This window comes from Etheostoma cragini, chromosome 11, assembly GCF_013103735.1.
Source record: "Etheostoma cragini isolate CJK2018 chromosome 11, CSU_Ecrag_1.0, whole genome shotgun sequence".
Classification (NCBI taxonomy): Eukaryota; Metazoa; Chordata; class Actinopteri; order Perciformes; family Percidae; genus Etheostoma; species Etheostoma cragini.
In genome coordinates, this window is record NC_048417.1 from 26,216,166 (window position 1) to 26,229,232 (window position 13,067).

A 13,067-nucleotide genomic window follows, 5' to 3' on the forward strand; every position below is an offset into this window, starting at 1 on the left:
CGCCTGTGCTTCCACAACCTCTCGCCTCACCGCTCTGCTCGCTGCTGCTGGGTCAGATTATTCACATTTTTAACATCTCTTATCACTATGCAGATGACATTCAGCTTAATTTTACCTTCAGACAGAATGAGACATCCAACCTTACAAGGCTCCTGTGTTGCATAAACACCATAAACAACTACAAATCTGAAAGCTTTTTGCAGCTGAACCCAGATAAGACAGAGATTTTAATCATAGAGCCAGACAGCGCTATCCCTCCAATTAAGCAGAACATTGGACCTCTGTCATCTCGGGTCCAGCCTGGTCTAAGGAACCTTGGGGTGACATTTGACATGTGGGGATAGAGCTGAAATTAAAAATCAATTGCTGACATTCTGAGAAACTGATAACAGGTAAAAACACGAGGGTATACATGAAAAGGGCAACACCGGAGTTTGGTTCGCTGAATGTGGACTGGACTGTTTGAAGTGAAGACACACTTGTTAAGCCTAGCTTTGGGGTAACATATGTCTTTTATTTATTGACCCTTTTATCTATTGTATTTTTAATTCTATCTTTATTCTATCCTTAGAGTATTTTATCTACTGTTTTATCATCTATACACATTGTAAAGCACTAACTCTGTCTGTGGAAAGCGCTGTATAAATGAATTTTACTTACAAAGCTAAGGCTATCTGTGTGTTTGTAGGTTGTTTTATTAAACCAAACTTAGTTAATGCTTTAAATGTTATCATGTGTTTTATTAATGCCGTGCAAAAAAAGTCATACACTTTCAAATTAGGTAAAGTAACACATAGAACATTCTGAATGTACAGCCGTATGTTCAGCAGTGTTCTTGGCTCAAAGGAAAGCCCTGTGGACATCGTCCCTAAGGTCACAAGGACAAGGTCACACTGTTCCTGTGCAATCCTGTCTGCCCGTCTCCATAGGTCGACGGGCAAAGTGCACTTACGTTTTACCTTTTTTTCCTAGACCACTTGAGGTCGTATTAAACCAAATGAGAGTGGGGGTAATAAAAGTGTGGAGCCTTTTAACTTGAGTGGTCTAGAGAGTGATTCAGTCTTTTCATTGGTCCCTTTTCTCTCCTAGAGAGAAAGCTAAATGAAGATCAAATTAGACTTTTTCTTCCCAGCAATTAAGTTTAAACTAGAAATCAAATTGTCTCTTATCTTGATTCATAAAGTATGGCTTCAATGCATGGCACATTGAACAAGGCCACAAAGTGGGGGAGTAGCGCAGAAGCTGCTTTCAGTTGCTTAACTCCTGACAGGAAATGGACGAAATGACATCCCAGCACTCCTCAGTGGGGCTGCTGCTGTAGATGGAGAGGTGATGCTCAGAAAATGGTTCCGGTAAGAACTACATGAGAAAAGAAACAAAGTCAACCTAATTTAAATAAAGCAGTTACCATGAAGATACTGTAAGCTATATGCACACTACATGTGACCTGCTGTGAATAACCTCATATTTACTCAAAGCTGTCAGTAGGCTGGCTACCCCTTTCCTGTGTTTCTTTCTACCTTATACTGTATATTAAGCCGTCTACACATGATCAGCAGTAAAACCACTCTGCGCTGCCTGTTCCATTGTGTTCCTCTGGAGGGGGCTGTGGAGACAACTCAGAGGACGCCCTAGCCTTGGAGTGGCACGCTGCTCCGAGTTGCCACCGAGCGCTGCCCTCAAAGTTCAAATCATTTCAACTTTGACCTCATATGCCGCTTTTTTAAATTGTCATTGCATCATCGACTCCCTTATTATGCACCTATAACAAAAGACACTCAAGAGAATTGTGTAAATTGAAAGAAAACATTAGTAGAAAACTTTTTTTGTGGTGTGGTTTCTTAGTGGTGCCGTTTATTTTCAATTCAATGTCCAATTTGTTCAATAGCAGAATGTAGGACATGATTTCCTTTCTTTTGTTTTAAATTCAACAAGCAATTTTAGCAGAATATTGAAAGCAGCAGAAACGTAGAACTGAGTACACGGTTTATTTATCGTAAGTAATATCGTCATGGCAATATTCAATGCTATAGCGTATTTTCTTGGAGTTGGGAATCCCTAGAGGCCTCACAGCACAATATCAACACAATACGTATGTCACGTTAAGATATTATTGCATTTTTAAACATATTGCAATATTCTGCGATACATAGCAATTTGTAACCTTTTTCCAACTGAAAATTTTTCATCAATTCCACATGATCTCCCCAAAAGGAAACTTTGTCAACATCTGTTTTGTCTAAAAAGATAAACTTCTCCGTTTGTTCATATCGCTTCAATTTTATGGCGGCACAGTCTGATTGTCCAAGCAGACAAACTGACTATAAGAACACATATATAATAATAGAGCGATACTTGGCGCCTGTGTATTGATAAAGTATTGCCACGGAAAATATTGCAATACTATGCTGTATCGTTTTTCCCCCCCCATGCCAAATATTTTCCTCATATCACGCAGCCCTAGTTGCCGCTGACCTTTCAAGGTGCAACCAATTCCTGAAGCATCGATTGACCTGCGGGGCACGCCGTCTTACCTCTGACCATGATTAGCGCTGTCTGACACACACATTGTGTACACAGTGTGATGTGCGGTGAATGTGTTTATCAGTGTTTGTTCTCACATTTTCTGGGAGGTTGTAGGACGGTTGCAGACACTGCTTGATTCTCTCAGTCTTAAAGATGAGGAAGTAGGCTACCCCAGGAATCAGGCAAACCAGGACCACGATGAGCACCACAGCAATTATCACTGTTTGTCCTTCTTTTTCTGGGAAATAAACAACACACACACACACTAAATAGGACTATACTGCGGTTTAAAAAAAAAAGGCTCCAAACAATGTAAACAATCCTTGTATCGTCTAATAAACTGAATATACTTTTAGCAATGTTGTGTACCAACAAATAAATTTCACTGCTCTTAATTTGGCGCTATATAAATAAATAAATAGAATTTATACAAGCTGCTTCCAAGTGTAGAGTGAGTGTAAAAAGAGACTATTTCTGTAGAATATGTCACAATTTGTTTCTGACTGAAAATTGACAAACCTTAACCTGATCAATCTTGATGATGAATGATTAATCTGTCGATTATTTCCTCAATTAATCGATTAGTGTTTTGGTCTTTAAAATGTCAGAAAAATGGGAAAAAATGACGATCAGTGTTTAGACTGCAGACCTTAATGCCCAATTCCGATTTTTTCAACTTTTGTTTTAATTTTCAACCATTATGTTGTCCTGGCGTCATTCTGACCCCAAATAAAATCTTTTGATATCAAAATATGTTTTTACTTCATCAAATGCGGGAAAAATAATGGTGGTTGTTTACTACTATGCTCCAAGAACCGAAAGCTGATGTAGAAGAAGTATCAGATGTGCCACCATAGTCTCCAATTAATGACGTAGGTCCACTTGACCTGTCTTATTGGCCTTAAATTTTTGAATGTTTGAATGAATTTGTTATTAAAGGCCTAATACAGAATTTGAAGTATACACAAATTATTATTTAAATAACAATAATACCAGATGGGGTCAGGACAACAGGCGTGATTATGGTGTGATTTGGGGCTGTAATTAAAAAAATTCAAATTATTTAAAAACAGTTTTCTCATAAACTTTGACATATACCACTCTGTGATAAGTCAGATGGTCAAAATAATACTAGGTCAAAAATAATTCATAGTTTCATTTTATTTTTTACTCAAAAACATGGTGTACTTTCATGTAAACAAGGTCTATTGGCTCTAAATTCCAAAACAAAGGAAAAAATGTTTAGGAGTGGGTTGAACTGAAGTAAGCTGAAAGGTGTTACACAGAATTGATTGACAATTTACTGTATACTGTATACTTTAAATATCAGTCAAACCAGGCGAGGTCATTTTGACCCCAGAGGACAAAAGGTGTAAGGCATTCGGGAGGACATTATAAGGGTTAAATGTGGCCCACATCAGATTCAAGTACTGGGCACGGCCTCAAAGTGACCCGCATGCACAAACGTGTAACAGTGAAAACACACAGGGGGCGTAAGTGTTGCGTATAGCCAGCAAAGCGTAGATACACGCTTAATCATGCGCCTGGCCATTCATACCGGACGATGATTTCTACACGCCGGTCCCAAAGCAATCCATCTCCTCTTGGCTCTCTCTATCTCTCTCTCCGATAGAAAGAGAAAGGATGACTAAGGACAACTGTGGTAATTGTAGCTTATATGTGGCTATGAAGCGATCCTGCTCTTCTCGGCTCTGTCTGATTGACAGAGACAAGATGAGTGAGGAAAAGTGAGGCAATAACTTTAGCCTCTGTGTGTGTGTGTGTGTGTGTGTGTGTGTGTGTGTGTGTGTGTGTGTGTGTCACTCTCTCTGTCCATCCATCGGTCTCTCCCTTTGTGTGCCTGACAGCATGTCTTGCTGTGAGAAGTCAAAACCGCCAAAATCAACCTGGCTGTTTTATTTTGAAGGAAGTGGTCTTCCTGTATGGGATTACCTGCCAGGTTCGACACATGCAGTACGCTCGAGCAAGAAATAGAGAAGACAACAAAAAGATCGCATTTAATCAATTTTGAGACATAAGACTAGATATCGTCTTATACTTTGGATATCGTAATATGGCGTAAGTGTTGTCTTTTCCTGGTTTTAAAGACTGCATTACAGTAAAGTGGTGTCATTTTCTGATCTTACCAGACTGTTGTAACTGTTCTATTATTTGCCTTTACCCACTTAGTCATTATATCCAAATTACTAATGATTATTTATCAAAAAACTCATTGTGTAAATATTTTGTGAAAGCAACAATAGTCAACTCTCAATTGCTGCTTACGTGCCCAGTGTGTTTTAGTTGTAAAACAACGTCACGCGTCACATGCAACACCCACATTCACATTATGCCTGGTTAAATAACTCTTGATTTTACAACTTTTAAAACATAATAATTTAAATGAGGACTATTTAAGCGTTCGGACTGGTATGTAGATATACCTCCTGCCATATAAAGTCTATGGGAAATACGTTGCAATTCCCCCGTTGGCCACTATGCCCATGTTTGCATTATCCCTCATGTTGTCCTTGGGTCAAATTGACCCACTTTTCTACATCAATGTCAACGCTCTTTGGCAAGTACAAACTGCTACTTTCTTTCTACTTTTATTTTTGGTATCTTTTGCCTGCAGTTGCTTAAACAACCTAAACCGATTATTTATCAAAAACAGTTGTTGATTAATTTAATAGTTGACAACTAAAATCTTTTCCTTCCTGGTGATTTTAAGGAAGGTCTGATATTCAAGATTTTAAGAGTGGACCGCCACACACTGCCTGCACTGTATGGCAAGATTGTATATGGTTCTATATTGTGGACTGTGTCAAGGCAAAACAAATAAAACACAGCTTATTTGGTTGTTTAATGTCTACAACATGGCTCAACTTTCTTAGTGGCAGAAACAACAACCATGGTCTTACTTGATTCTGGGATGAGCTCACACTGGGTACAGGTGGCCAGTCCGACGGGATTTCGAAAGTAAAGGTACTGCACCTGTACACAGTACCGCTGTCCCTCCTGCAGCTCAGAGATGGTCACGGAGGCCACAGCATCTTTATACTTCTGTTGAAGAGGGAACAGCGTTTACAGAACATTAAGATATATTAGAATCAGAAAAGGTTTTATTGCCACAATAAGTACACTTATGTGTAATTTGCCTTGGTGAAAGGGGCATACATAAACAAACAAACACAAATATTCAAATGTTAATATAAAATAAATAATAAATACAGAAAAACATGTAAATGTTGCATACAATAAGGCGTTGAGTGAAAATTTGCAAAGAATATAAACAGTAGTATGTTCAACAGGCAGATGTAAAGTCAAGGATGAAAGTTACTGGAAGTGTAGTGACTAGGGATATGGGGGAGAGGGAGGGGGTGGCGGTGGTGGTAAAGAATCAGTGTCAGTGGTAGTCTGGGGCGATATGACAGTTGGAAGGCCAAAAGCTCCTATTACTTAACAAATACTGGTGTTGTGAAATGTTTCTTTAAAGCACTTGAACAAGCAATTCATGTTGTTTAGTTTAAAAGAGTCTAAAGGAAATGTTAATTACTATTAACGTTACTTACAGTGTTTCATTTACAGCTATTGTACTGTATGTCTTTCAGTACTACACAAACCATCACTGGAAGTGCTTTTATTTGAAAAAAAGAATTTAGATTCTTTTTTCTTTTTTTTCTTTTATAAGATAGACAGTGAACAGACGTGAAAGGGGGAGAGCAATGGGGGACGACACGCAGCAACGGGCCGCAGGCTGGATTTGAACCCGGGCCGCTGCAGGACTCAGCCAACAAGAGCTTTTACTGGGGGAGATAGAGGCCGCCCCAGGAAGTGCTTTTATTTTGAAGTACAGTAGCTTACAAGGAGGTTGTATGTTGTGTACTCCCACTAGCTTGTGTGGTGAGATGAACTGAGATGCTGCAAACAAGCCCGTCATGCTTAAGGTTGTTCACTTTCTTGTTTGTAAAACTGCAGCATACTGAACAGTGAAAACAGGCGTTTTCGTTGGCATTTGATTAGCTTGGTTAGCTGGAAGTATCCTGAAACTCGAACAGGCTGTTCTTGATCCACTCTGCCATGAAACCAGACATGCAGGCAGCTAGCCAAGAAATGTACTTGGTGCTAAACAACTTGTATCAACCTGCTAAGGGTGTGTACAGAAAATACTTTTTGGATAAGTTGAGATAAGGGTTGGGTATCGTTTTTATTTTTTTTCCTGATACAGGTTGCCTAAACCTACCCTTTCCGTGAACCTTGTATTAAGATGACCATAAGAAAAAAATCACCAACTTCCTCTTAGTTAATCAGTTAATACAGATGATGACATCCATTTGCAATTTTTTGTTTGTAGGACGACTTCAAAACTATAAAATGAAAGTAAATTTGGTAGTATTTTTCCCCCTTCTACAGTCAGACTGATGGCAAAAACATTAACCCTGAACAATTCACTGTGATAAAATGTGCAAAAATCCTCACTTACTGTGCTATATATTTCTCATGACGAATGAAATACCCCCATAGTTCCCCTCCAGTTGCAGTATTCATCATTTATTATATTTTTTGCCCTCTTTTGTAAAGTATCTGTTTTTGTCTTATTTTATTTTAATGTATTTACGTTGTATAATGTTTTTCTATTTCAGTTAGTGCGCTTTTCTTTGCCCTAAACTCTTTTTACTTGACTTGAAGAGCCTGCACAAATGTCCCTGGACTGTTTGGTCTATGCACAAATGGTAAAAAAAAAAAGATCTTGAATTTTAAACCATTATAAATATAGGTGATTACAGAGAGCAGGAGGGGACTGAACAGAGGTTTCACCAGCAGAGGTGGTGAAAAAATTTTGGTTTTTTGTTTGCTGGCCAAATGAAAGGAAGAAGAAGAGATTTAGCTTTTTGTTCAGTGAGCTAGGAGGCTGTCACAACCATGACTTGACAATGCTGCTGGGTAACACAATTCCAAAATGAACAGTCCTAACATAGTGTTGGATCACTTACAGTACACGTTCAACAGGAAGAAACAGCATGTGTACTTTTGTTAAAGTAACAAAGGGCTCGTCTCATTTCTCTATTATGTGCCTCCTGAACTTTTCTGGCTCTGCTCTATCCTCCAGTTTGAGTCGAAGAAGCCAGAGAAGGTTTCCAGGAGGAGCTATGACTGAGGATGCACTAATCACATGCTGATGTTGGGCCGATACTGACTCAGCAGCTGAATCAGGTATCGCTGGATGGAGCCGACCTATTCAACGCATTTCTATGTTGTGTGACTACACGTTTGTGCGCCACGTCATGCTTGACTGTTAACATGTCTTTTAACATGTACACAACACTGTGTAGAAGTCACAGTTAAAACCATAAAATAACACTGTATCTTTTGCTGGAGTTGAACTAGGTTAACTAAATGTTTTACCTGGCTTTACTGACTCTAACTGACTGTAAATAAGAAGCATTAACACTTAATTTAGCCCTTTATAATGCTTATGGTAATCGCTTATTTTTAGCCCTGCAAACCATTTTTCTGCTGTCTCTGCCTGAATCTTTTGTTGTTGTTTTTTAATTAATCACTCAGGAGTTTTATAAATGTCAAGCAGAATGTATTTTTTTTTCCTTCCCTAACATAAAATATTTACACAACAACAGCCATATTTAGCATCACAGAAATTTGCTAACTAGGGCAAACATCTCAGGTGGGAGGGACTAGGACGCAAGGAGAGGAGGAGAGGATGTACAAACTGAGAAATGAGAAAAGGGGAGGGTTTCTCACCAGCAGGGGCTCGCCTTCCTTGCCATAGTAAACCCTGTGTTTTGCATGAGCTGCATATTCCAGAGCCAAACTATGGTTACTACTCAAATTAACCGTCAGGGAGCCAGACCGGGGTGTCAGACTGAAGTCAGGGGTACAGGAGTCACCTGGAAGAGCAGAACACATATACTGAGTGTTCACACAATCAGGACAGAGCTAAGCCCTTTGTCCTCGACCAACAAACAAAACAAATAAACCTCATATACACTACTGGTCAAAGGTTTGGGGTCACTTAGAAATTTCCATTGCACTCCACTATAGAGAGAATACCAGCTGAGATCAGTTGCACTGTTTTGTTTAACCAGGGCAGCAGTTTTCAGATTACATTTTGTGCTTACATCATTTCAAAAGGGTTCTCCAATGTTATCCCAGATAGTTTAAAAAAATTATAATATCAGATTAGTGAACAGAATGTAACTTGAATGGTTGCGGATAATATAGATATTGCTTCAAAGATCAGCTGGTATTCTGTCTATAATGGAGTGGTATGGAAATTTGTAGGTGACCCCAAACGGTAGTGTACCTCAACTTACAAATAGTTTACATACACATAATGTTTTTGTCCTTATTCTGAAAAAGACAATATTTGGACTAAGCGGCTAATGAAAGTGAATAAACTGAGGCTGTTAACTGTCACAAACTGCAGTAAAACCCTTATTGATACTAATTATACCATCATATCCCGCACATCTTAATCAGAAAATGCTATTTGCAAAAAGGCCTTATTCAGAATATGCTGTTTACACGACCCCTATCAAATTTGGAATACTGGCCTTTACAGCATAATAGTGGAATATTATTGTGCATGTAAAGATACTCTAACTTTTACTGAGGTTATGACAGCTTGCTATGGGTTTGTTAGCTTTTGAAACTTCACAGAATCTGAAAAGGATTTCTTTTACACTTTCAAGGACTTTGCCTTTGGTGCATGCATAAATATATTAAACATGAATATGAAATACACAAACAATGAATACAGAAGAGAGAGTGTGTGGTTCATACACCATGTGGTTGACACCATGGTTAGGTTGGTTAACACCTAGAATCTCACTATATGATAGAAAGGCACATCCTAACTCTGATTTTACCTTGACGTAATTGTAAAGGTCTGCACAAACTATGAAAGGCTAGAGTGATGGCGGCGTTATTGCACTGATGCACACGGCCCTATTGCCATGGCAGCTTGTGGTTTTCTTACCATGTCTGCTACAGGCTTTGACTGATGTCGAGGTCCGCCCACCCCTCTCTGCTTGTACACGCAGCATAACACAGCCGTGCTCACCCTCAGCTTTGGTGGAAGTAACATTACAAGAATTTGAAGACATATGCACGCAGGATGGTACATTTGTCCACACGCCGCTGGAAAAGCTGAGGACAAGGAACAATCAGTCCACAATCAGATGGAAATAACAATTTTTGCATTAAAATGTGTGGAAATTCAACATTGTCAGCTGTGTTACCACTTATTAATAATCACTCTAAGCAAAAATGAAAATGCTACAGAAAGGAAAGATAATTTAATAATTGCCTGGCATATGTCCAGACAAAACAAAAGGAGAAATATACTTATTTTCAGCTTCAGTAATGTATTTTGGGGATATACAAGAACTTGTTTACATGATTTCGTGTTGAATGTTTTTTTTTTTTCTTTCCTCATACTGTCTGTCTGAAAAACCTGTTTTTACCTGTTGAAAACATTCCGTTTTTTTAGGGCCCTTCCTTAAAAAACCCCAGGCTGTTCTGATTGGCTTGCGGGGAAAATATGGTGCACCTTTGCAAAGGTACTTCTTAAGTCGTGGGGGGAGATACTCAGATGGGGGATGGTATTTTCTAATGAGCCTACATGGGACATAAGAAGGGGAGCCAAATCTGAACAGCTTGTTCCCATGGTTTCAGATCCACACAAAAAATTGTCTGGGTTGTCTTATTTCATTTTGCAGGTTGATAGGCACCCCATATACCCAAATGTATGTTCACAATCACAAAGGAAGTCTTTCTTCTAATGCAAGTTGTAGAATCCCACAATGCAACAGGCACCATAGCATACAAGCTCACCTGCTGTACTGAACAGTGTAGGTGGGATCTCCCTCCTCGGTGGAAGGAGTCCATGTCAGCAGCCAGTTACTAACATGGATGTTCTGTGGCGGAGCTGGTGGCGACGCAGACAGTGCTGAGAGAGATGGGAATTGACATGGACAGAGAAGCAAATGAGATGATTGCTTTATTTTGACACTGTATGCTTGAATACCAAGCAGCGACCTCCGGTGACATTAAATTAAAACAATCCAAAAGAAAAAAGATTACCACAATGGGTACTCCCTGTCCATTGGATAAGAAAGGAGTAATGCATATGTAATCTTGCATAGCCAGACGTTCCTCCACAGCGCTGCGGATGAGGGTCTGGCTAGTCCAAACAGCCACAACAGTCCGGACGGAGCAACGGTGCCGCTGCAAAATAGCCTCTGGAAGGAACTTGTTTTGGTGGAAATGTGTACGTTCAAAAGTAGTTTTAGTCGAGCAACAGAAAAGTCAGATTGGACAGATAGTCGAGCTAGCTGTCTGGATTTACCCTGTAGAGATCTGAGGAGCAGTAAACCATAGTCCTCAGAAATCCATCAGAGTTTACAACTCAAAGGAAGTGGAAGTAAACAGATATCCGGTCAAAAGAGGGACATCCGGTGGAATTTCCAGCAGATCCTGAACAATCCCGGAAATGGAACGTCGTGGATATAGACCAGGTGACGTCAGACACTGCCAAGATGGCAACGGCCCGAGCATTTCCATTTGTGTTTCCAAGGATGGCAAAGGCATTACCTGTCGTACTCTTCCTCTGAATGGCTAGTAATTAATGCCTTTGTTTGTTGGTTGGTTAGGTCCAGGCATGAGGAGTGAGACTGGTTAGGGTAGGGATACCAGGTTCAGCCAATAAGAGGAAGAGTAGGGCCTTCATCATCCTATGGAAAGAGAGATCACCACAAGGAGCGCCCAACTTTGAGCTTCATTTTGACTCTTTAGTAACCTACGAGGGACGTCACAGAGACCACGTGCATATTTTATATAGTATTTGGGGAATATAAGAAAAAAATCAAACATTTTCTTGTTAATCATCACTACGGTTATGAGACGACCGTATGAGACGCAACAAGAAAAAAAAAAGCGTGGGGAAAAAAGTGTGATTTGTCAAACTACAAATGGAAAGATTAGCCATCTCTTTTTCCTAGGAGCACAATAGGCTGCAGAGATTGAAAGTAACGAAATACAAATACTTTGTTACTGTACTCAAGTAGATTTTTGGGATATTTTAACTTTACTATTTATTTTTTGACAACATTTTACTTTTACTCCTTACATTTTAACATGAATATCGGTACTTTCTACTTCTTACATTTTACAAAATGGACTCCTTACTTTAGTTTTGTACTAAAGGTTGTCTATCAGGTGTGACTGTGAGTGCATGTCGGAGATTAGCGCGACACGCGCCTCACACCGCGAGCGGGCGAGCACTCCACACGGAGAAAAAAGAGAAAAGAAAAAGAAACTTGCTATCTGGAGGATAATCAGTTCAGATTGTGAGCGTTTTTGAGAACTGTAAGTTGTATAACTCACGTTGTCAGTTCATTTAAGCCTGTTGTATTGGTCTATAGTTCTTGCACATTTAAAGGTTAGCTTGTTTGTGTTCCTCACCCGTTAGGTTACACCTGGCTGTTGATTCAATATAATGGCGATTGTTGAACGTCCTTGCTCATTAAGATAATGTAATTAATAGTGGGTTTATTGTTATTTACATGCATATATGATTCATATGTATTGTGTATGGTAGCCTTTACAATGTTATTTATTTCTTTTATTACGTCACACACAGCCATAGCAGAGCTACCCACGCCCATGTTTATCCTGATAGTTGATTGTAATAAAGCATCAACAGAGAGAAGTTGTCTCCAACCGTGGTTTAACAGACACACCTGGGGCCAAGTTGGAAACCAGCATTAGCTTTAAATCCAGTCCTAATCTAGTCCTCATTAGGTTTCAAATCATTTCACTGGAGTTTGTTATTATTTTTGCGTCATCAATACCGAATTGAATCTACTAGGTTTGTCATTCCAAGGCTACTTTTACTTTAATACTTTAAGTAAATTTCCAAGCCTCTACTCTGTTACTTTTAATTAAGTAAAGAGGTTAAATCAGTACTTCTACTATTACCAGAGTATATTTTAACACAATGATCTTCTACTTGAGTAGGGCAAGTGTGTACTTTTGCCATCTCTGGTAGGCTGCCAGTTAGGAATGACATTTCGGATACTTTGGTACCAATTTGACTGCAATTCAAAGTGTTCAGATGTATAATGAAGTGTGCAGCATTATTGGTGATAAAGCATGTTCCAAATTAATATAGATTATAGTTTTACTCAGAGTTCAAATTTGAATAAAATTAAGTGGTGTTTAATGGATTCACAATGCCCTTTATGAATCAACGATGACAATTGTAATGGAGTCTGCCTGCTATCTTTAACAGCTGTTTCCATTGTAATAAAGAACGGCTAAGACTAATGGTAACGTTAACAGCTAACATTAAGTGCGGGTGTTTAGCTAGTTTTAGTTACAGTCTATGGTTTTTATCGAGCGTTAGCTTGGGAGAAATTAGGACTTTCATTTCTCACAGACAGCCACACAGACAGACAGACAGACAGACAGACAGACAGACAGACAGACAGACAGACAGACAGACAGACAGACAGACAGAC

At 39.2% G+C, this 13,067-nt stretch overlaps 1 protein-coding gene across 2 annotated transcripts in view; it reads right to left on the reverse strand.

Moving 5' to 3' along the window:
• Window positions 1-961: 961 nt before the first annotated feature.
• Window positions 962-13,067, reverse strand: part of ifngr2 (interferon gamma receptor 2) — a 12,604-nt gene continuing 498 nt past the window's right edge. The window contains exons 2-8 of one of the 2 annotated variants that reach the window (XM_034885200.1): window positions 10,381-10,495; window positions 9,524-9,693; window positions 8,287-8,432; window positions 5,673-5,684; window positions 5,448-5,589; window positions 2,622-2,764; window positions 962-1,359 (exon numbers count right to left, since the gene is read on the reverse strand). In XM_034885200.1, the coding sequence (XP_034741091.1) occupies window positions 1,249-1,359; window positions 2,622-2,764; window positions 5,448-5,589; window positions 5,673-5,684; window positions 8,287-8,432; window positions 9,524-9,693; window positions 10,381-10,495 (839 nt within the window). In that variant the 3' untranslated portion in view covers window positions 962-1,248. The remainder of the gene's footprint in view (window positions 1,360-2,621; window positions 2,765-5,447; window positions 5,590-5,672; window positions 5,685-8,286; window positions 8,433-9,523; window positions 9,694-10,380; window positions 10,496-13,067) is intronic. The other variant, XM_034885201.1, reaches the window with a different exon arrangement.